Source organism: Asterias rubens, chromosome 16 (assembly GCF_902459465.1).
Source record: "Asterias rubens chromosome 16, eAstRub1.3, whole genome shotgun sequence".
In the NCBI taxonomy this organism is placed as follows: domain Eukaryota; kingdom Metazoa; phylum Echinodermata; class Asteroidea; order Forcipulatida; family Asteriidae; genus Asterias; species Asterias rubens.
In genome coordinates this window covers 7,002,572-7,029,394 of record NC_047077.1, presented here as the reverse complement: position 1 = coordinate 7,029,394, position 26,823 = coordinate 7,002,572, and the positions used below count along the sequence as shown (strand labels likewise).

The 26,823-nt window shown below is 37.9% G+C and overlaps 1 protein-coding gene across 1 annotated transcript; it reads left to right on the top strand.

Moving 5' to 3' along the window:
* Window positions 1–1,374: 1,374 nt before the first annotated feature.
* On the top strand, window positions 1,375–25,164 carry LOC117301144 (peptidyl-prolyl cis-trans isomerase FKBP9-like). The gene is made up of 4 exons (XM_033785039.1): window positions 1,375–1,743; window positions 21,225–21,284; window positions 21,762–21,886; window positions 22,978–25,164. Exons 1-4 carry the CDS (start codon window positions 1,489–1,491, stop codon window positions 23,432–23,434), a joined length of 897 nt encoding a protein of 298 aa, XP_033640930.1. The 5' UTR covers window positions 1,375–1,488; the 3' UTR covers window positions 23,435–25,164.
* Window positions 25,165–26,823: the final 1,659 nt, after the last annotated feature.

Here is a 26,823-nt window from a genome sequence, read left to right as displayed (position 1 = left end):
GATGTTGTTTGTGTTTTATGAAAGTCAATGTCTTGTGTTATTGTGCAGTAGTTTTCAACATATATTATAAAGGGATGGTACATCATTGGTTTTTGGAAGAGTATACATTCATTACCATCCTCTGGTTTTCAAGATACATACGTGTAACGCAAAGGGATTGTACAACGTAATTTTTGGAGGAGACCACCATTACAATCCTCTAGTTTTAAAAGAACGTATTATTTTAAACAGATGGTACATCATTGGCTTTTGGAAGAGTACATTCTCCAGTTGTAATGAAACATGTCGTAAAAGGATGTTACGTAATATTTTATTATTGGAAGAGTAATTCATTCATGCCCTCTGGTTTCCAAGAAACATATTCAAACTAACTTTTAATCTTTCAAAACAGGAGCCTGAATTTCGGTTGAAATTGTATCAAACTAAAGGTTGCTGATATCTTTCAGGGCAAATGAATGCGAAATTCCATTTTTTGTTTCTTAAAAAAAAAAGGGGGCAATAAAAATAAAAGTTTACTGAACAATTACATGGATGAACTCTTCAAAACAAACAGTAACTTTCCATACATTTACACTAGTTCTTTTATTTCTTTCAATTTTTTCCTTTCACTTCTTTAATTTACACTAACAAAAAACTGAAATATTTGTGGTCTTAGTTATTTCTTTAGTTTAGCGGTTCAGTTATTTATAATGAAAAAAATAAAGTTTTATGTTGAATTTTTCCTAATATTCTTTCAACTCAATTCATCTTGATTTTTATGAGAAATAAGGTAAAAATATCTATTAAAAGTGAATTCATCACCTTTCAAATATTGTGGAGTTGGTTCAGTTCTTGGTCTCACAAACTACATTCTTTGTGTGTATTCTTTTTTGGGACTTTGAGAACAAACTCAATTCAATTCAAAGACACATTTTATTTCCATACTTCCATGAACAATATTTTGACAATTACATGTACTACTGATTAAAACAAACAAATAGAAATAACGATAAGTAGGATAAATGAAATAAATGAAGTATGGGCTGTTTTGACAAGCAGAAGCTTGTGAAAAAAAACCAGCCAGACAGACAAAGAAACAAAACAAACAGACTGACATTGTTTTATTTTTTTTAAATAAAATTGAATCACCAGATTTGATACACACAAATATTTTTCTTTTGGAAATTATAGGCGGGATGGAAAAAATAGTAAGCCTTTACTCTTCAAAGCAATAATATTCCGTATTTTATCAACAGAGGGCGCTCAAGCAATCACAATCCAATAAGTTTAAACATCTCCCCTAAACATAATGGAGCAATCCAAACGGTTCATTTGCATATTCATAACTACGCGGCGGTGTTTGGCGCGTCTCGCACGGCCGCTTGATTTTGAGTTTTGACTCTTGTTTTTTTTTTTTCATTCCCACGTTTTCCACGGTTCACGAAACGCACTCAGTTCATGCAACTTAATTGTTACTACTAGTACATAGGCCCCAATCATCGGCAGTTTATGTGCTGTGAAAAGGACCGTCTTTTTCAAAAACCCCGTGGGCGAACGAACAGTTGTGGAGTGAAATTGTGTCAGTTGATAAAAACTGGAGCCGAGGGAAAAAAGGTATGGTGTGAAAAGACTGCAGTTTTATCTTCTGAAGACGAATCCACTACGACAAACATGGGGAAATGTTGTGCGATGTTAGTGTTCTGCCTGTCTGGGTTGGTGAGTGGTGTTTTGGCTGCCGTTCCGCAGGTTGAAGTAACTAGAGAGGTGAGTCTATACCAGCATGACCTGATTACTGTTGTAGGATTTTGATAAGCGAGCAGGCCAAGGTTGCTCAGGGAGGTCGACTTTATAGTATTAGTTGGGGGATCGTTTGAGATATAGATAATTGCTAGCCTCAATTTATATGTACATAGAAATATATATTTGGTTTACTATAGTAGTGTGTAGATTATTTTATTTTCAGAACTTCCTTTTTGAGGTATGGTGCTATAGGAGTGCACAGTTTGGTTTGGGTGTCTACAAACAAATTTACCCGAACCATAGTGTCATAGTAATGTTGTTTCCACCATACCTCAAAATGGCTTATAATATTCTACTAAAGGCGGAATAGATTTTTCGGAATTCGGAAGACTTTTCCTCTAACTTAACATCCAATGCCTCAAATCCCATAAAGGACGATATACACCTGTTATTGCAATGAAGACATGTGTGTATAAAAAGTGTACGTGTTAAATAGAAGTTGGAAGTTACAGCAACAACTTCAACTTCAGCACATACATTTTTACACATTTTCTTCATTCAATAACAGGTGTTTGCAAACTTGTTCAGACATACAAATTTACCTTTGGCCCTTTGGTCCATAACTGAGGTTGTGATAACCTCTTACAAAAAGTCAATTGATGTACATGTAGTAGTCCATTTTGTCAGGTGTTCCTCGATGACAATGTCAAGACATGTGAAATATCACACCAAAATCTCTTCAAAATGTACTTGATCTTTGTGCAAAATTTGAAGAAAAAAACGTCTTCAAAAACGGAAATACATCCATGGTTTTTGACCCCAGCGTATGGGTGTCTTTTTGTGTGCAAACTTAATTTAAAACACCCTACTTCCTAATAGGCCTAAGAAATGGAATTGCACTGTTTTGCTGGTAGTATTTACAACGGATCTCGGGGTTTAAGGAAGTATTACTTGTTAATCTTTGTTTGGCTTTTTTAGTGTGAATGACAGACACTTACGATGTTAAATAACACTAACATTATGTCAACACAATAACATTTTTTTTTAAAGGCAGTAGACACTTTTGGTAATTACTCAAAATAATTATCATCATAAAACCTTTCTTGATTATGGGTAATGGGGAGAGGTTGATAGTATAAAACATTACGAGAAACAGCTCCCTCTAAGTGACGTAGTTTTCGAGAAAGAAATAATTTTCCACGAATTTGATTTCGAGACCTCAAGTTTAGAACTTGAGGTCTCGAAATCAACCATCTAAACGCATGCAACTTTGTGTGACAAGGGTGTTTTTTTCTTCTTTCATTAATATCTCGCAACTTCGATGACCGATTGAGCTCAAATTTTCACAGGTTTGTTATTTTATGCATATGTTGAGACACACCAACTGTGAAGGCTAGTCTTTGACAATTACCAATAGTGTCCACTGCCTTTAAGGTAGTATAACTTGTTAATCTAGAAGATGTGGTCTCAAGAGGGAGGAATTGCCTTAATTTGGCGGTGTGTTTGGCTTTTTTAGTGTGAATGACAGACACTTACGATGTTAAAGAACACTAATATAATGTCAACACAATAACATTTTTTTTAAACACTCTATGAAAAAGATGTTTGTTCGTTACTCTTTTATGTTTTATTCAAAATGCGATGGCCCATAGCCACATTATTTGTTCAGTCTGACTCTGTTCCAAATTCCATAATTTGATCATAAAACCTTCACATGCCTGCAATAATATGTTGTACATCTATAGGACCAATAAAATTAACAGATAATTTTGACAATGACCTTGTTAATTGCTGACGCGTGACCTACGCGCACTAGTACAGAGTGTCGACTGTAAAAAAATAAACCGTTTTTAAAGGGTCTGTGTAATGACTCTGGTAGAGGAGCTTTGGACAGTATAATGCATTTTGAGAAGCTTTTCACCTGGAAGTACTACGGTTATGGAAAATTATATCACTCTTTATCAAAAACAAAATTGAATATTATAAGAAGCGTTACCGCAGTAACGCTTCTCAGAATGTGTATTCCTATAGAGACTATTCTTCCCGCGTGAATTTAATATACGCTCCGGAGTTTAAGCGATATCTCAAAAACAAATACAACTATTAAAACAACCAAAACGGTCCTAAAACTAAAGGTTTGCTCTGCCTTTGAAATGTGCAGCCACGGTTGCTTGCTCTTTCGCGTATACATCAAAACTGTGGCATGAAGAGCAAGTAGTCTGGCACTAATCATTATCTTGAACATAAGTATTCAGTATAAGTTATGTATACAGGGAACGTGACAGCATGGCGACAATAGGTAAACAAAATTATCGTCACAAAATGCGGCAGCCAGAATAATATAAAAAAAATGTCATCGCATCTAGGCTAAATTATTAACGAGGGCAGAATGCTCGCAAAGCTTTTATATTTGTCACACAAAGCAAGGTTTGGGATGTCTGATGTCTACGCTGACAACAAAAATACGCCTCATGATGACGTCAATTCATAATGGCCGAAACGTCTGTTTCTATATACAGCGCTGTGATTCTTAAAATAGGCTACCTTTTTTAGTTTTGTGTGCTGCAAAGCAGGGGGGGGATTGGTGAGTCAACCAATGTATAGAACAACTCGTTATGTTGAGAGGTTTTAAAAATAATTTCTTTTGAGTGATCTCTTGATCTGTGGAACATTTTCATTCTGGAGGGCATTTAATCAGTCAAAAAAGAATGTTGAGTAATGAATATTTTGAAGAGGATGGCAAGCATACTCGTTTTCAGTAAACACTCGTTGAGTTGCACAACTTTTGTACACGGTGCCGAATTCATTTTTGGAAAAGCATTTATTGTCGTTGTCTAAAACACTTCTGGAGGGCATTGTCAGTGAAAAGAGTGTTGAGTTATGAATACTTTGAAGAGGATTGTATATTAGCATACTCGTTTTCAGTGAACAAATCTGAGTTGCAAAACTTGTATACACGGTGCCGAATTCATTTTTGGAAAAGCATATTAATTTTCGTCGTCTAAAACATTATCATCATTATTAACAACATTTTTAAATTAAATGGACAGCAGGGTTCTCCTACGTTTATGGCACTCGGCTTGGCTCAGGTGTTTCTCCCCTGCGTTTAAAGGCATTGGACACGTTTGGTAAATTGTCCCCACTCGGTGCTATCCTGCACAAAACAACCAGACCTGTGCAAATTTGGACTCAATTGGTCAGAGAAGTTGCAAAAAAATAATGAAAGAAAAACCATTGTTGCACAATTCCGTGGGCACTTTCAAATAATAATGTAAAAAGGCCTTAGGCCTCCATGCAGTTTTAATATTGAAGTGACAATAGTTTATGAGAAAGAGATAAAACTGCATGGAGCGTTACTTCAGAGAGAGCCGTTTCTCACAATGTTTTATCAACAGCTCTCCATTGCTCGTTATCAAGTAAGTTTTTATGCTAACAGTTATTTCGAGTAATTACCAATAATGTCCATGCCTTAAACGTTTGTGCGGAAGCCAGGTTCGAATCTCACCTATAGAACTGAGCCTATATAGCCCTATAGCATAGGGGATAGGGTTTTCAGTCCCTATACCTGATGGATTTCCCTAGTCGGGGTTTCCTTACACACTTAAAACTGAGATGTCTTATAACTATATACACCTTCCACACACATGTATCTTTAGACCTATAGCGGGTAAAGTGCATGACACTTTAACATGAAGATCCGTTGATAACTTTACTGTATAAAAAGCTATCTTTATTTATTGCTTATTATTTACTTCTAGGCAAAATTCTACATGCGGCCCACGCGCGAAAATCGCTTCAATAAACACAAGGTTATTATAAAACATCGAACGCTTGGGTCAGATATGGGTCAACCCGGGGAAGCTGATCGAACGCACATATTTTTTAAAGCTAAACTAAAGAGGGAGGGCAGGCGCGTGCAGTGTCTGGAATGGGGGGGGGGGGGGGGCACATTTCCATGTACAGCCACACACCTGGACCCAATTTCATAGAACTCCTTAAATGTACCATTTATGATTGGTATCCTGCTCATTTCTGCTCAGTAGAGGGTTGTTACAGCAACATTTTCTGCTTAAGCAGCTCTGTGAAATTGGGACCTGTTTTGATCATGACGACACAGCCTCTTTAATGTGTTTTCTCTGATGGCAGATCTAATTTTCTGAGAACATCTTTTGGTAACTGTATATAGTTTCTCGACCCAATCGTTTCTTACTCCATTTTTACTAAGTGTCAAGTTACAGCAAAGTTACCATTTTCGGTATCATTGATTCTTATTGACTGTCCGTGAATAATGGGATCATATTCCAACCTGAACGTGCGATTGCATAAAACAATGAATCTCACATGAGCGCGAGAGAAAGACTTAAAAGCTATTTAAAGGAACATTACAGGATTGATTTGTGCTAACAAAACAGTTGCTAGCAGTGTAAGCACTTTATATAATCCACCATATACATAAACTGACAAACCTGTAGAAGTTTGAGATCGATCAGCCATCTGGGTCACGAGAAAATAGTGAAAAACAGAGTACACATTTTGCTAGATATCGATTCGAATTTTTTTTTTATTATTATTATTTCTTTAATAAAACGCTCACCGAGCGCAAAAAACTACCAACAGGAAATCATTTTTATTTATTTCTCTTCAAATATGACATTTCAGACAAATATATTTCAAGGGATGTTCTCTACGTACTATCATCATCATTAGACCGTGTAAGTTTTTATTAAAAGCTATGATCTTATCAACGAGCTTTTTCTTACCAATTCTGTAATGTTCCTTTAAACACATAAAAGAAAGGTATAGGAGGCCATTATGAAGATTACGTCACACTTTCGATATGACATATACCAGTAGCTTTTGTGTATTTACATGATCATGGCAATTTACTTGTATGTACATAAAAAACACATACAAATATATGAAGTGAACATTATGCAACTACCTGAATCAGTTCATTCTCTTCGTCAAGTAACTATACTCTCTTACTCGCACCCCCCCCCCCGCCATGTTTGTAATGCAAGTTCACTCCAAACAAGGCTAAAATCCATTCTTGGCATGGGCTACAAGAAGAAAACATTTCGAGGTGAAAATAACACAGGGAAGCTGAAGGTATGAATTGTTATTCCTCTTAAAACAGTCTGTATTAAAACCAAGCGAGGTTCAAACAATATGGGGATAACATGCACTTCCTCACTACATTGACTTAAGCCCGTGATGGTCAGCAATTACAAGCAAACACTGTACGGAAAATGCATGATTTTCAGGATATTATATTAAACATGCAGACTTACTTACTTACAGAGTGATAAGCAATTGAATGCATGTTTGTTTCTGCATTTTAATACAGAAACAATATATAATAATGCTCAACGAAGCATGCAAAACCTGCACATTGATTTATTTTGAAAAGACAGGGTATGGGATCGTAAATGAAATTTAAATACAAATGTGAATATATTTTCAATCCGAGAGCTTACTGATTGTAAAGTTCATACCCGCACCATAACATCAGGAAATCACCATATTCTGGGGAGTCGAGATTAACACAGTACCACAGCCCCGAGGCCATGTGTTGGGCCAGAAACCCAACGACCAGGCAAGTCCGCAGTCATAATGTATCAATTCACTGCGTGTATAAATAATAATAATAATAATAATAATAATAATAATAATAATAATAATATAGAAGTCTAAGCTAAGGCCATCTACCCTACTCATCATTTAATAATATCGAAGTCGATGTCTTATATAGCGCACGTATCTACCAAATGAGGTACTCAAGGCGCTGAGTATATACAAACTTTTTAGAAAGTAGGTTATTGCAGTGATGGATTCTGAGACCCAACTCATTCAGCACACTATGAAGGTTTACAAGGTGCTATGGCGCATACAGCAGCCACAGCCAGGAACACCGGGGCGAACCCCTTCTCTTTTCGATAAGTGCACTGGGTTCCTTTACACGCGTTACACAACATATGGGACCAACGGCTTTGCGTACCATCCGAAGGACGAAGTAATGGTTAAGTGTCTTGCTTAAAGCCATTATACACTTTCGGAACAGGAAAAAAAAATTCACAGATTTACAAATAACTTAACCAAAAATAAAGGGTGGCTTTTCCCGTTATTTTCTCCCTACTCCGATGACCGATTGAGCCTAAATTTTCACAGGTTTGTTATTTTATATATAAATTGTGATACACGAAGTGTGGGCCTTGGACAATAGTGTTTACCGAAGGTGTTCACTGGCTTTAAGGACACAAAATGTCACGGCTGGGGATGTTAGGCCTAATCTCTTTAACTTGAAGAAATTGTACTCAAATTTTGACTTTGAGTGTACTATTATTTTCAATTATGTGGGCTGTCGAAGTTTACTCAATATTTACATGTTGTTAATGTGGTGGTGTCTTTGGATAACTGGAAGTGTACCAATGATTGTGGCTGTGCACATTGGAAAAACACGATGTTGTACATGTGTACTATACGCCTTAAAAGCATGTCGCTTGCAGACAAGACCAATACACAACATGATATTTAATTACTACACTGTATTGAATGTATTAAAAATTAATGTATTTAATGAAGTGAATTTTTTTTTTTGGAGGTGCTGTGGGTTTTAAAAATAATAATTAAATGGAAATACACGGCGAGTGCATAACTGAATTTTGTCTCGCTGGCTCGCAGCAATACAAATAAAAAACCCTCGCCGTTCCATATGTTGTGCTTATCTATAATTCAGTTTAAACAACACATTTACGATTTCGGTATCGAGGCCTCGGCAGTTATTGTCCGCAAAAAAAAATTGTTTTGAATTGACCGAACCATCTGGGATTTTGCGAGTTCGTCCAGAATAATAGTATAATTTGTAAGCTTTTGTGTAGATTTGATCGCTGAAGATTGAATCTGCAGATTTATTTTGTTTGAATGTTTGATAATTGACACTATTGGTAATTGTCAAAGACCAGGGCCCAATTTCATAGAGCTGCTAAGCACGAAAATTTGCTTAGCATGAAATTTCTTCCTTGATAACAACAGGATTACCAACCAAATTTCCATGTGATTTTCAGGATAAGCAAACAACATGCTAATTACTAGTAACAAGCAATATGCAACAAATAGAAATTTTGTTGGTTATCTTGTTTTTGTCAAGAAAGAAATTTCATGCTAAGCAAATTTTTGTGCTTAGCAGCTCTATGAAATTGGGCCCTGTCTTCTCACTTATGTGTATCGCAACATATGCATAAAATAACAAACCTGTGAAAATTTGGGCTCGATTGGTCGTCGGAGTTGCGAGATAACTATTAAAGAAAGAAAACAACATTGTCACACGAAGTTGTGTGCTTTCAGATGCTTGATTTCGATACCCAAATTCTAAATCTGAGGTCTGGAAATCAAATTCGTCGAAAATTATTTCTTGCTCGAAAGCTGTCACTTCAGAGGGAGCCGTTTACTATCAACCTCTCCCCATTACTCGTTAACAAGTAAGGGTTTATGCCAATAATTATTTTGAGTAATTACCAATAGTGTCCACTGCCTTTAAAACACTTTATGGACTTTGTGGATACACACACACACAGTGTTTTTTTATACAGTGTTGTCGTAAACATAACTGCAAGGAATGTCTACAAAGTGACGGCAACACTGTGTGTTTGTTTGTCTGTTTGTTTTAGATTATTAGATTAGAATAGTTGGTCAGCGGTGTGAGCTGCTCCTCTTTGATAGTATGTTATTCACGGTTTGTGTGTAACTTTGAAATGTACTTTACTTTATCTCTATACAAATATTCACTGCAAAAACGTTGGTGTTAGGGATAACATTTAAGGGTGTTAAAAATAACACATATTGCAGAGATAAGTGTTATTTTAGTACCCTTGGTGTAAAATTCGGTGTCTATTATATGTGGCAACATGGTGTACATTTCAACACCTCAATTTTTATCAGTAGACTATTATGTCGAAATGAAATGAAATGAAATGCAATGGTTAATTGGAGTATTTTAGACGAACACACTTTTACGGGAAGTGGGTACCGCAAACCTTTCCATATCGGGAAGTGGGTACCGCAAACCTTTCCATATCGGGAAGTGGATACTTGTTTCAAGTTCATAAAAAGCTGGCTTCCATATTTAAAAATGAAAACCATTTATTTTATAGTAACAAATATGTATAATTGAAATATTTGAACAAAATGAGTTGGTATATAGGTCTATCAGTGATCAGTTCCCAAGTGAATTTTGTTTTGTTCGAGGTGATTAGCACAAACTCTAACTACACATTCAGTAAATCACCCGCTGTTTTTTATGACCGATTCTGAACACTTCTTCTTCTGAATTTCAGAGTCACTTTGCTTAAATTTATTTCTCATAAAAAAATGTTCTGTAGTCATGCGAGACGAAAAAGACAAAGCTCTTTATATGTAAATACTATACAATGCATAGTCTTTTAAAGGTAAACCAGGGTTGGTAGAACTAACAAAATAGTTGCAGGCAGTGTTCATGTTTTGTGTGATCAACCATGAAATAGCAAACCTGAGAAAATTTTGCGCTTATTCCGGTTGTGTGAGTCTGGAGAAAATTTGTGAATTTATTTATTGTTTCTGCTTAGCAATGTTTTGTTTCGGGTAAACCAGATTGAGAATTTCACAGTTAAAGGGTCTATGTACTTTTTATGGGACAAAAAACACAATGTCCACAGATTTACATTAAACTTACACTGTTTGAAGATAATGATGGTAGAAAGCTTCCCTGAAAATATTACTTACGTATGCGACACATTATTTTACGGTAAATTAGACCGACAATTTATGTGTGCAGAACATTCTTTGGATCATATTACATTATTTAAAACGCTCATCATGAAAAACCTGGAATTTATTCCAAGGTGTTACACTGCCTTTAAGCAAAATGCATTTATTTATGCAAAAAGGGAGTTGGGGGAGTAAGGTCGGAAAGCCGTAATCAATCATCAATTCCCTCCTCCCTGTCCAAAAAAAAACACCAGGAGAAGCAAACAATCCAATAATATAATATAGAAACTACAAAATAAAGAAATAACCATAGAGCGATGTGACCTATAGAAATGATTGTCAAAACCGCCTGTGGGCATTTCAGCTAGAAAACGGCACGTAGTTCCTGCTGTATACTCCCTGCTGTATACTCCCTTGGTTTCCATTGGCTCTTTTTCTCTATTCAGTGTCAATACAAACACAGATATCCTGAGGTTAGGGCTTCGTTTTTTGGCCAATTTTGTTCCATTCTTCTTCGCTCCCTGCGTGTTTGTGTCAACCAAATTGTGCGCAGTCCGTCGCATTATGCATTTTTATGAAAATGCAGTCAAAGGGAACGAGGTTCTGTAACCTCCATAGGAGACATTTGTAAAGATTATTTTGATAAATTGTGTTTGTTACTCTGTATATAATAGTTCTATTGGTTAGGCTCATTTCATGCGTGGAAATCTTTGGGGCATGTGGGTTTTTCAGCTAAAGTTAGTTTTGTAATTGTACTCTATACATGTGTACTTTGATTACACCATGCTAAATTGAAGCCAGATGTGGTTATGTATGGAGATGTATAATGTATAGAGGTTGTAAGTTGTTATGCCCGACATTTTGAATCTGAGAAGCGTTAGTGTCAGTAACGCTTACGTCACTACACGTTTATCCAATGAAATGGTACTTTATTGCGAGTTCGAATTGACAACTTAAAAATGCCAGACTATTGTTGAGTACGACTGTACGAGGAAATCTTTCATTAGCAAGATACACAAAATTGAGTTCATGAAAAAAACGAAACCTGCCCACCATAGTTTCGATAAAGCCCAACCATAAGGACCAGAAACCAACCATGATCAGGTCACGGCCACGGCATATCGATCACATGTAATTAAATTGATCAACATACAATTTTAATTACAGGCTTTAAATCAATAAGTGAGAGCCAGATCACGGAATGACCACGCGGTTAACTGGTGCGGAGTCAATGGTTCTTATTGGGCGAGTTGGCAAAGCTTGCGCACGCGTATGAGCTTGAATCACTGCACAGAGCTGCATGTGACATCCATTTAGGTCAAAGTTTAATCTACATATATAACAAGGGGTAATGCATCTAGTTCATTAGCTTTCTTTGAATTTTAACGTAAAATTTCTCAGAGCTATACTTATGCCCTTAATATTCATCAGATAAAAACGAGAGTAATGTTTGAAACAGTTTGTCATACTCACTTTATTAAGACGCAAGGGAGCCAGATTAGGTGGCAGTGTTGTTCCGTCCATTGGATCAAACTGTCGTTACCGGTCAAATTTAGTCAGGTAACTTTAAAAATGTGACATTACACTAAGGATAGTACACTTTATTTATGAAAATAGCATAAAATATGGATCATACCCTGATGTTTAACCATTTCCGTTTTTATAGTATTTGAAATTTCAAGAGATTATTTTTAACGGAAACAGGAACACTTTCATGCTCTTTAGAAGGTGATTTTGAAATATTTTCATGCCTTGAAATTATTTTTTGCTCGAAATCGGAAATTCGAGGGGAGCGTCATCTTTCAGGGTTCACAGCGGTAATATAAGTCGCTATTTGAACAGTGCATTAATAGTTGACTGTACAATTTTAAAAACAATGTTGCATGTCTGATAGGAGTAAAACATGCAACAGCCGCGACCGGCTTCCGTATTTTGTCATCTTTGGTTTGTAGACGTCAAATTGAAGGAGGGGGACCGCTAATTGTCAAGTAGCATACAACACAGGTATGCATAAATACCTCCAAATGAATCAGCCGTTGGTAAACAAAATGATATCCATGTTTTTTTCCCGACCGTTGATAAAAAAATGTCCAATGTGACCGGGCAGTGCTTTTTAATTGCATATATCGAGTGCTATAGGCACAGCTGCGCTCAAGAGCAATTCACTTCCACTCTACAATCGACTAATGACGGTACATCCTCCAAAACCTTTTAGAATTGCAGGGGCCATGTTGGTTTTGGTCTCCTGCCAGAATTCGGTACCCCGTATATAGGGCCTTTAATGTAATCTTTCAGAGCTTCATTATACAAATTGGGTAAGAAAACCAAAAATGGTCACCATGTTCTCAGTTGAAATATCATGAGTAAGTCCCGTGCACTTGACCTCGCTACTGTCTTCCCATGACGTCACTGTCCGCCATCTTTGATGACAAACAACGAAGTGCACACGGTACGCGCTGCGGACGACTCTCAGCCAATGATAGTTTTGATAGGCGTGTACGTTTCATAAACGATGCATGCAAGCAGCAGAAATGGAATATACATTTTATGTCCCCTCACATAATATAATAGGGTCAATGGAGAGCTGTCATTGGCTGAGAATAGTGCACACAGCGCGTACACGCGTGCTCGTTTCAATTCACCAAAATGGCGGCCAATGCAAGGGGTCTGTAAAGCAGAAAACCTCTGCTTAGGTTTACAGGCTTTGTGGAGTTTACCCGTAGTCCTTGACTAAGGTTAAATGGTTTGCCACCAGACAAAATGTATGGTATAAGGTGTGTCTACCGGAGATTGAAAAATAATACAAGTTTCACTTCTGTATCGAATTCCACTCAATTGATTTCGTGTAAGCATACAATAACGCAGCCGTGAACTTTTACCGCTGAATCGAAATGGCCTACCCTAAGATCTCTACATCAAACAGTAATTTGAACACCTTTTCCCCCAACTAGGTTCCCGCCCTTTTGTTCACTGTGTGTCCCCCGGCGATGCAGTGTCCCTAACGACAAAGTAACAACAATATACCTTTTACACAGACACATGCTAAACAACTTTATAGTGATGTTTTTACGCACCTTTCATGTTTTTTCGGTGTCTATGGTTAGTTAACGGTCTGTTGAGTTCCAGTAACTCATTATTATGATGTAGGCCTATATGGATAATTAGTTTTTTGCATTAGTTTGTACCTTTAACAAACACATGTCAAACAAGATTCTTGTGGTGTTTTTAAGCACCTGTATGTTTTTCCAGTGTCTGTGGTTAGTTAACAGTCGAGTGAGTTATAATAACTCATTATTATGATGTAGGCCTAAAGTAAATATGAATAATTAGTATTTTGCATAATATGTTGTACCTTTCAGACACGTCATGTCAAACGACTTTCTGGTGGTGTTTTTACGCACCTTTACGTTTTTTGCATTGTCTACGGTTTTTTACGGTCCGGCGAACTCAGCAACTAACAATGTATAGGGACAATAATTGGTATTTGTGCATATTTTGTACCATTTTGACAGATGTGTTGGTGTACAATTACCATTCCACCGTCTGATTGGTGAAGAGAAATAGACTCAAGGTATGGAAAGTCAATACATGATGATCGTGTGTAGATTATTGCAATTCGTCTATCCATCCTTGGTTATAGGCTCATCAATTCCTGACTAATCATAATTGAGCATCGGAGAAGGACTCTGCAGGGTTGAAACATCAAGGCCCAATTTCATTAAAACATGTAAACAGCCGTTTGGTGCTTATAATAATAATAGTATCGAAGTCTTATATAGCACACGTATCTACCAGACAAGGTACTTAAGGCGCTGAGTATATACAAACTTTCAGAAAGATAGGTTATTGCAGTGATGAATTTTGAGACCCAATTATTTAGCACCTTATAAGGGTTTACAAGGTGCTACGGCGCATACAGCAGCCACAGCCAGGAACACCGGGGCGAACCCCTTCTCTTTTCGAAAAGTGTTCTTTTACATGCGTTACACAACACATGGGACCAACGGCTTTACGTCCCATCCAAAGGAAGAAGCAATGCTTAAGTGTCTTGCTTAAGGACACAAGTGTCACGGCTGGGGATTCGAACCCACACTCTGCTGATCAGCGTTTTTTAGGGCAGAATTTCTATTTCATAAAGCTGTTTAACGTAAGCAAGGGTAAATGCTGGCTAACCCACTGTGTTTTGCACACGAGTGACGTAACACCACAGCGAATCCATGGTGAACGAGCATGCGCGCCTAGAAATGTTCTGCTTGTTTGAAAAAAAAATGGTGAAATACGTTTAAACGTTAATGCTTACACAGATTTTCATACAGTAAGCACAACAATTTGCTTGCCAGTAAACAGCTTTATGAAATTGGGCCCTGGTCATTATCATATTTTGTTTTCAGTTATGCCATAATGTCCTGTTGGTCGGTAAGCAGTCTGCAACGGCTTATTGAATTTGCTTAATAATAATTGACCCAATTAAGGCTCGTGATTACTATACAAATTATTATGTGGACGTTTAAGTCCATACAGTGCTTCAAGCCCCTAGATGTACGCAAGGTATATTTCCTTCACCTTGCCAATTAACCACACAGTGAATCACCATTGGTCCCAATCCAAACACATCAAATTAAGATAACTATGAAAAACACTATGTGGACATGTGTAAGTCCACATAGTGTTTCAAATCTCTAAACGTCGCATGCCAATGCCTTAACCATGCCAATTAACCACCACATATCACCACTGATTCCTATTCAAACACATTCGATGGCTCGAGATAACTAAACATAAACACTATGTGGACATGTGTAAGTCCACAGATGTTTGAAGTCTCTAAACGTCGCAAGGTGTAGGTCATTCATCACTCCAATTAACCACACAGTATATCGCAATTGATTCCAATCCAAACACATCCAATTAAGGCTCGGGATAACTAAACATAAACACTATGTGGACATGCGTAGGTCCACATGGTGTTTCAAATCTCTAAACGTCGCAAGGTATATTCCCTTCACCTTGCCAATTAACCACACAGTATATCACCATTGATTCCAATCGAAACACATCCAATTAAGGCTCAAGATACAGACCTTTACCCAGACGGAATTCTGGCAAATCCAGATAATTGTTTCCCAACTCAAGGTTACGGACATATTTTTTTCTTCTTTCCTTCTCTCTCGCTACCCGGCAAATTGCGACAGTTCGTCTAAAATTAATTTAACGGCAAAGAATTGTAATCGGTGATATAGCCGAATGCGCTTTCTGGGTTCAGGCAAAACGATTTGAGCTTGATTGCATATTGATCATTGTATTCTACATAGGCCCTTTCCCATCAAGCTGCTAAGCACATACTAATCGCTAAACAAAAACGGGCTAAGAACTCAATCCATGGTAGTGCAGTTAATAACAATCATTATAAGCTAAAGTAGTCCCAGCCGATTTTCTACCTTCCGCTCAGGTAATAGTTAAGCAAGACAGTTCTTTCCAGAACTGAGAAGTCTCCCGAAAAATAAAATCCGAAAAATCTACTGCACGGTTTTTGTAGAATATGCAAGACAATTCTCTAAAGAACAACTCTATACCTGACAAGTAGATACACACATGGTGTTACTACAAACCAGTTTATATTCACGGGTTACCAGAGTCCAAATTTCATGTGGTTTACACTGCCAAGTTACAGCTGGCTGTTTTTCCAGAGGCAAGTTCATGTTTTGTTTAAATCACTAGGGTACTCCCTATATACACTTTAGGTGTTTTGTACATGAACTATTATTAAAGAAGGAGGTGAAGTAATTTCAAACAGTAACATGTTGAAAGACTGAAGGCAATGTGCCGTGCCCCTTAAGCTCAATCTGTCGTCGGGATCAGGAGAATTTTTTTTCGCAAACCCCAAAGGTACGTTTGTACTGTGTTCAAGCATCAGGTTTTGGCCTTGCGATATCATTTTACTTAAATGTCCCCCAAACTGTAGCACTCCCCACAAGAGTTTTAAAAGGGAAATTACCTTTAACCATGATCATGTTGGATGTTTTAAAATGCGAAAGGCCATTATTCTCACATGGTGTATCCCAACATATGCATACAATAATAAACCTATGAACATTTGGGCTCAGTTGTTCATCGAATTTGCGAGCGAATAATGAACGAAAAAACTGTAGCATTTCACGCAAAAGATTTTAAAGGGAAATCACTTTTTACCCATGCTCAACATGTTTAACTGTGAAAATTTCTTTTCCATCTCACCAGTGTTGTGCACACCCTTAAGAGGCACTGGACACGATTGGTACAGACCAGAGACCGGTCTTCTCACTTGGTGTATCCCAACATGCATAAAATAGTAAACCTGTGAAAATTTGGGCTCAATTGGTCATCGACAGAAAAACACTCTTGTTGCATTACTTTGGGTGTTTTTAGATGCGTAATAAAAGGCTGTAGCTGAAGAATTTTATTATTTGAGTGAGAAATTACCTCTTTCTCAAAAACTACATTACTTCAGAGGGAGTCGTTTCTCACAATGTTTTATACTATCAACAGCTCTCTATTGCTCGTTACCAAGTAAGTTTTTTTATGCCAACAATTATTTAGAGGAATTACCAATAGTCTCCAGTGCCTTTAAATGCAAGGGAGAAACACCTGAGCCAAGTCGAGTGCCATAAACGTTTGACAACCCCGTTTTACATTTAATTTCAAAACGTTGTTAAATGATAAGGTTTTGGACGACGAAAACGAAGTGCCTTTAAAACTAAAAAAATGTCCTGATCCGGTTGTCATTCTATCTTCCTACAATCTTCAACCCTTACCCGTCAGAGTGCACTTTCAAGACTGCTCTCTGAAAGTAGATACGGGCATTTATACATTTAACAAAGACTGTTTAGTAGATGGGGCCATGGGCCATGCCATTTTGAACTGAATGCATTGGAGAAGAGACGTGGGTTTAACATGAAGATGTAAATGCCAACCCACAGCAACACCAAGAGCATATTATCACCCCCCCCCTTCTTCAAATAGAATCAACACCCATAGCGCAGTTCGCACCTGATGTATTTTGGAATGAAGACGCGTATAATCGATAGGCAATCGTTTCTTTAGCTTGGTTTAATATTCACACCACATGGTCGGTATCTCGGGTCAGGGGAGGTAGGAGTATTTATAGTGTTCTTGTGGTCGCGTTTGGATTGGACTCGGGTTCAGTGTGCATGCTATACCATTAGTACTTGTTGTCTAAAAACCCTCTCGGGTGAAACGTCTTCTTGTTGAAGGAGAACGTCTTAAAGTGTTTGTCCCTACGTCCGAACCATGTTTTATGGAGAAAACTTAACATATAGGTCTGTCCACAATACAATATCAACACCGATAGAGGATTTCAAGAACAAAGCAAAACCAGGAAAACAAAAGCCTCCTCAGGGGAATTCTACAGACTGGGGTGCTCCAAATTTGTGTACAAAGTCTAGGTTAAAGTGTTTGTCCCTCCAAGGTTTCAGCCAAGGTTTGATAAAAGGGTGACAACATTTGCTGGAAAAAAAGAAAATTTGTGTCCAAATCTTTCACATACAATACATTTACATGAAAAATAGCAGATGAAACAGGAAGTCCAAATTCAAAATAGTGTCCAAAAGACATAGTGTCTCGAATGTGTATTCTGTGACAATGGGAATTAATGTCGACGCTAGGTGGCAAGCAGACTTACAGGCAACGTCATTGTTTCCGCAAATGTGAGCATGCTCAGAACTACGTAATCAGTGGGCATTTACCTGGTATGTCTCCTGCCACCTAGCGTTCCCAAAACTCCCATTGCTCTAGAAAAATGGCAAGGTTTCCGGAAGTTAGTTCCCTTCAAACAAAGCTTTTCAACAGCAATTTCAGTTGCGTTTGTTTTAAAAGGAAGCAGTTTTTCCCCACTAGATTGCGTCCTTTTTATGTTGCACAACTAAGATATAGGCTACCCTGTTATCAAATCTAACAACTAATAGTTTTCACAGAATAATTAGGTTTCATTTTCATTATATAATAATACTGGCAATGTGTGGATTTGTGACAATAGTGCCGTACGGGTGTCAACGCTGTAATTACAAAACACACGTAGTCTACACACGTTTCCTCATTTAATTGCTGACTGGAAAGAGTGTTAACTCAATTTGCATCTGTTTATACACAGAAGTCGCGTTGCCTTTTTTTCTTTTACAACAGACATGGAGTATTTTAACGCTTGATTTTTGAAACTATTGCCGGTGGTCATAATAATATTGAAATCTTTCCCTGGAGATGATGTCTTAACCTCTATCGGAAATTAGCATGGGCTGAAGGAGATTGATTCAAAAGAGGGCGCTATCAGAAGAAGTTCGTACACAATTCGCCGAATGTGGGACAGAAAACATGAGGCATCAATAGACATTTCAAGCTATTTTTATCACAATGTCTGATTTGTCCAATTCCCAAGGGCCCAGAAATCGGAAATCAGGAAGTGGAAAGAATATCATGCACGACAAAGGCAGGACAGAAATAAGAAGTTGTTTCTAAACCTATGAATGACTGTACCCGCAGGTCACCAGAGTATGAAACGGTCTCGACAGCTTGACAAATTTTTCCTCTACATCACTCAGTGAATTCCATGAATAATTTACTTTACAAAAATCACTGCAATACTCTCCGACACTCCTGGCCCGTTTCCATCCCATTAAGCGACCTTGTGTGGCTTCAACTTCAATTTGGAAAGTACATTGACCTGTTAGGGCGTTTACGAAAGCTGGGTCTGCGAATAATTTATGGGTTGGGTGCAGTTCTAATTACATACAAAGCCCATGCTGAAACCTCATTGGTTCATAGGTAAAGCCTGGACCGGGAGGACATGTTTTCGAAAAGGCCAAGTACGTTTACAAAAGAGTTGGTTCAGAAACAGTCTCTGTTCAAAGCAGGTTACCAGCCTAAATGTCACGATGTTTTGACTGGTTCCCGCCGTTTTCCTCTCTAAACGACAAGTAATTGTTATTTGAATCTAATCAAATATGGTATGGCACTGGTCTAGAATTCGATTCCAACCCAAGTAACTACGTCTGTGAAAGTACTGAGTATATACAGTGCTAACACACATCGGTGTGTAAATCAAAATGAATATTCTTTATTTCCGATGCAAAGTTAACATTATTGATGGTGTTACTATTAAGCTTCATGGAAAGACACTACGGACTTCGGTGCCCATTGGCCTCTGGTCTTTGCCCTGGTGTCCCAAAAAAAAAAAAAATATTCCCATAGACTTTCCAATCACACAGGGGCGTATCTAACCCCGATGAAATGACGTCCGTAATCATGTATAATTCACGCTGATAGTGATGGATTGCAGACCAAATTTTAATATCCACGTACAATAGATCTTCCTGTCCTCTCGGCTAAAGAATTCAGTACATTTTCCTATACACACACACATCCATCATGGCAAAGTGGTACGATATGATTAAACAAGGAATGATCAAGTGCTTTTACAGTTCAATTCAACACAGGTGCAATTGGCACTACTCATAATACCTTTTTGTTCGGCATGCAATAAATCAAGTCTTTGATGAGACGCCATAGGCTCTACGGGTGATTTTAAGATAGTGATGTTGTCTATTCTAGTTTTATATGAAGATGTAATTATTTTAGTGAATATAATTATACAGATACAAAAACACAATGTTTCCCCATTAGTTAGTTACGTAACACGTGACTAATTAATAGGGGAAGTGTGACGTAGAAATTGGGAGAAGCCACTAAGAATGTTTTCCCTTTATATAAGTCATCATTTTTTCTTCTACAATTGCAAGAATTTTGAATCGTTTTGTTTTTTACTCGCATCATTCTGTTTCGAATCATCGATGTTTTTTTGTTTTTTTTTACTTTTTGTTCACAGGACATTATAGGGATAGCAGTTGTAATACTGATTTCTTTCCTGTCTAAATAAAATAAATAAATAAATACATCAAATAAATACATTTCTCATAAAAAAAACCCAACAAGGTTCAACAATTAATTGTCATGGAATAAATAAACCCTTATTTACTTATGGATCCTTCTTCACTCTAACAAAAACCCCAAACCGAACGCAGACTCCAACACCCAAACTGTTGAACTCTGATTACGGTGGTATGTGACTGTACGTGTAACGCCCATCAACCACGTTATAGAAATTCAAATGAAAAACCCACGTAATTCAGTTAGTTGTTAAAATTGAATTGACATTTTATTTAATGAAAGATTAAGAATCTTCAATCTAGAATGTATTACTTGAGAACTATGTCAAAATGGCCGGATAAAGTTGGGTTTGAAAATGTATATTCTTTATATCCAACTTGATTTCTTATTATCTTAACTATTGTTTTCGTGTTTTTGAAGACAAAACAAATTATCCCCCCCCCCCCCAAAAAAAAAAAAAAAATAATAATAATAAAAAATCAAATTCGAGGAAACACTTTCTTTCTCGAAAACTACCTTACTTCAGAGGGAGCCGTTTCTCACAACGTTTTATACTATCAACCTCTCCCCATTACTCGATACCAAGTAAGGTTTTATGCAAATAATTATTTTTAAATAATTAAAAATAATGTCCAGTGCATTCAATGCTCCTTGGAAACTAGAAGAATGTTCTTTACTCAAACACAATGGTGTATTATTGACATGTTGATGTGTGTTTGAACAATTCCAAAAATTCGAAGTAAAAGGCCTACTAAAGAAATTGAAATCTTTTTCTTCTAAATTTTTGTTTTTATGCTAAGAGATTTAACTTCTGTTTCTTTATTCAGGTAACTGGAAATTGTTCTATACAGGCCAAGGATGGGGACAATATGATAGTCGATTATGAGGTATGAATTATATTTTAAAAACAAAAATATCATTTGTTTGTTTTTCCCCCATGAAATATTATTGACTTTTTATCCCAAGTCATTAATTTGAGTTTGTATTATTTATTTCATTTGGTTGTTTGCGAATATCTACTTCGTGGACATTGTCAGACATTGGACTTCCGCTGACCAACCTATGGGAGACTTTCAGGACGCTTGGTGGCAGCAGACTTACCAGATAAAATCCATTGTTCTCGGTAACGTGCGCATGCTCAGAACTACATAATCAATGGAAATTTACCTGGTAAGTCTGCTGCCACCTAGCGCCTTAAAGTCTCCCATTGGGATGTCCATTGCTCGATTGTGTGTGTTTTTTTTTGCAACATTTTTGTTTAAAATTTTTGTAGTTTTGAAATCAGACACGAAATCAAACAAGCTACGGCCTGTATACATTGTGTATAAAATAAATTTTAAAAAATCTACCAATTTTGTTCGCAGGGCACATTTAAGAATGGAACTATTTTTGATTCAACTTTTCCCACCAACGCAACGCTCAACTTTACACTCGGTAATCCTTACCTCGTCAAAGGCTGGAATATGGGGCTGCAAGGAGCGTGCGTAGGGTAAGTAATAACTGACTGTAGGTCAAACAAAATTACAATTATTGAGAAAAAATTTGCCATAAAAACTAGGCTCTGTCATAGAGCCGTTTTAAGCATAAGAAGCAGCTTAGCAAAACCAAATTTCGCTTACCAGAACAAGGGGACCAGCCAAAACACCATGTCACATGTGCACTTTTTGTCTGGTATCCTGCTCATTTTGGATGAGCATATACCGGCTCTATTGAAAACTGGGCTCTGGTTACAAACGGAGAAGAGGGCGCCGGAAAAAAAACCTTTTTATGGTGTGGAGAATGGGCGGAAACTATAAATAAATATTTTGCGCAATGTTGCTATTGAAACATGTCTTTGCCAAGTCCGCCCCTGTAGAAAGGGGTGGATTGGTTGGCCAAAATGTGTCGGTAGTTAATACATTTTGTTATTCAAATATTGGCAATGGCAAACAAAAATGTAGTGCACGACGACTACAAACAGCAATTGAAACATCATTATTACAAAGTTAAGATACTTAGAATGTTTGGTACATCACTGTGTATCGAGATAGTCCAGCAGGACGTTGGGTACAGTATAGCACAAGCAGATGCAGAATAAATACAGTCAATTTGTTGAGGGGAAAAAGAAACAGAATTGTCACTTACGTACATGCACATTGGAGTTTAAAGATTCGGCACCACTCCATTGTTTTGAAAGGCTCTCAACATTCCTTACTGCATTTCTTTACGTTCCAGTTCTTTTGTATGCCAACAAGAAACTGACAAAAGTGAGCGACTTCCATTGTCCAACTCGCCAAATACATGTAGATACTTCGTGTGTCTCAGTGCATGCTTGCAATCCATATACCTGACAGCCTGGCTTGTTTGTCAATTCTTTTACCCAGTTTTAGTTGGGGTCCGGTTTAGTTAAGTTATTCTGAGGTCCTCCATAAAACACTAACTATGTCCACGGTTATACCTATAATTTAGCGACGTCCGTCCACACTCAGCAATTGAGAATCTTTGGTTTTGTTCATGCCTGAAACACAAACCTTCAAACTTCAGTGATTATGGCGGTCTGCTCAAACTAATTCATACTCTTTCCCAAATTTTACACTACAGTGACGAGTTACGGTTGGTGATCCCGTACACCCTCGGGTACGGCGAGTCTGGTCACCCGCCCGTCATACCACCGAAAACTGATCTGTACTTCAGGATACACGTCCATAATATCAACCCGTTCGAGCTACTACAAGCCCCCGGCGGTGTCGAACGAAAAACCCTTAGTGGCAACGACACCGACGCCCTCAACGGCACAGCGAATATAACTGGAAATGCGGATGACGAGTACGATGACGAGTACGACGACGACGAATATGACCCGGAAGGGAAACCATCGCCTTATGACCCCTCTGACCTTTTGTACAAGCTGCAGTTTCTGGCCATACCAGTGGCAGTTATCCTGTTCCTGCTTGTTGCTTACTGCATTTACACGATTGAGTATCCAGACAGGAAGATTAAGTTTTACCGAGTACGTGACCATGATTTATCAAGTGGTCACGACAACCGAGTCATATGAGCTTTTTTGCTCTGCGACCCTAGCTTGACTTTTACGCTGAGGAACTTTTGGTACGGTGGTTTTTTTTTCAAATAAAGTAAAGCGATGTTCATGGAATCCATCTTGTTTCATTTGAAGCCTTCATTCGGAACCAGATTTGTTTGATGCCAAGCCTTGCTTTATGCATAAGCCGTTTTCGAAACCAATGCTTCGGCAACAGCTACCTAGGCCCAATCTCATAGAGCTGCTTTAAGCACAAAATGTATAGTTGAGCACAATAAAACAATGCTTACCAGAATAAGGTAATCAGCCAGAGTACAATGTCACAAGTACACTTTTTGGCTGGTATCCTGCTAATTGTTGCTTAGTACGTTTTCCCATACGATTCCAAGCCGGGACCTAAGCTAAATGAACCATAGTTTCGAAAAGGGTTACATGTTTCTGAGTTGAGTATATAAAGAGGTTTGGTTATAGGTGAAGACGACCCTGGAAAGCACCCATTGTTGGCGCTCTCACCCACTTTCACTTTCAACATAACTTAAATTAAAGGTATTGTACATGACTGGTAATGGTAATAGAAATATAATTGTAAAATGTTATTCTATACAAAACGACCAACAAAAATATATATTATTATAGAGCTCAGTTTTCGATCTTTTTTCCGCAAAAAAAACCTTTTAAATGCTTCTGGAATCCGGGGCTAATGGGTTCGTTGACAACCAACAGACCCTTGCCTTGCAGCCATCTTTAAGTCGAGCATATTCGCTTGATTCTCGGCCAATGCTCTTCATTGACCTCGGTAGGGTGGGGGGACACGACTGTTTAGACTTATGATGTCACCGCAAGTTTTTTTTAGACTGGATAAACGAGCAACGCTGATACGCCGAGATTACGCGCACGATACGCACCGTGGAGGGCAGCAGTCGTCCAATCATCTGAGAGTGTAACGTCATAACTTATGCAAGAGGGTCTACCAATTACATTGCCGATTTTTGTTCCCGGTGATGCTCACCTCTGTTGTATTTGAATACGTAGAAATGATTGTTTAGAAATAAGGATAATTTCACGACAAAAAACTTCATATAGTTTGCATGTTTTATTGTTTTACTTTTTTAAGTGTGTTTTTTGGTACAAAATTTCGCTTAATCATAATATTACCGTAAAATGAGTAGCCTGTACATTATTATGAGTCATGTGTTCAAACAATCTGTGCCCAAGTTCATGGCTCTGCTTACCGCCGAATTCTGCGCTTACGATCACCCTTATCCGCTTTACTTTGAAAGCGCCGAGGTTCTGCGCTAATTCTGTAAAAGCAAAAATTCACTGCTTATGGTAAGCATGCAGAGCCATGAAATTAGACACTGATGCACCTGTCACTGCATGCGAGAAAGTTTATGAAAAGGTTTATGTAATTTTTGCTTGGAAAACCAGGCTTTACCCAGCCATTTTCGGCAAATTAGGTGGCCAGATTAATCAACTATTTCGCGCTAAATTTAAATCTTCTCTTAAAAAAAAGGAAGGGCAAAATGTTACTTATTAATTTGGTTTTCAAGCAGCCTAGATTAGTTATGAAAAATTCCTTTTTAGTTTTAGCATTAGTTGACGGAAAACTATGCCTTCCATATGAATTTGTATAACAGCAATAAAACTATTTACGTTGTGTACATACTCTAAATGATGACCTATAGCACTTGGTAAAGAAACAATAGGTTTACACAAATAATGTACAATAAAACAGTAAAAACAAACAATTATTTTGTACTTACTTCTTACTTTAATTATTTGGTAATTAAGATATAAATAATATGGTTGTTATATTTCGGGTGGTCAGTCGAAATTAATTCCCTGAAGTATTGATCGTTTATAACAAACTTGGTTTTGTCCACCAACTTCCAATACCAACAGGGGGGGGGAGCGGCTAGTATCGACCGTAATCCTTAAAAGTATGACCGCTGACATCCTAAATAAACCATGTACTTATACTTATCTAGTTTGTACGGAGATCCAGGAGTGCCATCCCACATTTTGAGATACCGACATAATTTATCTCATCAAGACGACTTATTTCTTGGTATAAGTTCTCGGTGTCACATTAACTTACCGACATATTTTATCTAGCTAAGTCGACTTATTCAAAACAATCAGCCGACTAAGTAATTTCTAGCCAAAAGTCTACTGCATGTTTAACACAGGCCGTTTTCGAATCCACGACTTCGGCTCCGGCTTCAGGCTGTGTCCTCTTGTCTGAAGCCCTCAGCACGTACGCAAAGCACGCACAAAATTGTCAAAACAACCACAGGGCCAAGCTAGTGCTGAGCCGAATCTGGAGCCGAAGCCGTGGTTTCGAAAAGGGGCACAGTTACTGTATGATAATTATGGTTCAGGCAATAATCAAATTGTCATCTGAAGTGCTCCAGCAGTCCCAGAGATGTCCGCCGGTGATTATTCCCCACACTGGAAATTAACATTGGCACGAAGAGGATTCACAAGAGGGCGCTATCAAGATAAGTGTACACAGTTTGCCATTATGGGGGGGGGGGGGGGGGCGGGATCTCCTGCCCCACCGGATGGCCGTCCCATGGTTTTAATGGCAGAATCCTCAACGTTGCCACTTCTGACTGCCACAGCTGTTAGTAGCCAAACTAGGTTCATTCCGACGCAGTATTAATCATCAACTAGCCTGCATAGTGTTAAAGAAAAAAAGAAAAAGGAAAAAAACATTTTAGTGAACAAAATATCAAATTAAATTCAATGAACGTTAAAAATTCCCACAATTCAGCTTTAAAATTCCCCTACAAAACATCATTTGAATCATACTTTAAAATACCGCCAGCGGCCACCAACCCCCTCCATGAGTGTTTCCGTTTTGAAAAAAAAAAACTAAGGGTGACAGAGAGTGCTTTAGAAGGGATAATGATAGGAGTAAGACAGAAGGACAGAGTGACGATGAGGACCTAATAAAGAAATCAAGAGAGCAGGATATTATTAAGACAATCAAATCGAAGAATTTGAGATGGGCAGATAGATCACTTATCAACGAGGTATGACAACAGGTGGTGCAAAACAACCAACTGGACTCCAAGAACTGGACAAGAAAAATAGGGATACAAAACTGAAGATGGAGAGATGAACTTTTAGTTCATAAAGAGGCGTTGCTTGGCAACAAACAGCTCAGGGGAGAGTGAAGTGGGGAATTGGTGAAGAGGCTTTCCTCCTGCAGTGGAGTGGCTGGAGTTATTTTGTACATGGAGCGACAGTTGAACCCACGGCTCCTGTTACGGCAGGGGAACATAGCTATAATTCGGATCTACACCAACACCGTTTGGCCTACGTACGCACTGGGCACAACGCAATGGGTTCCAGAATAAGGCCGTGTCCGAAACGGCGACTTCGGCTACAGCTACGGCTAG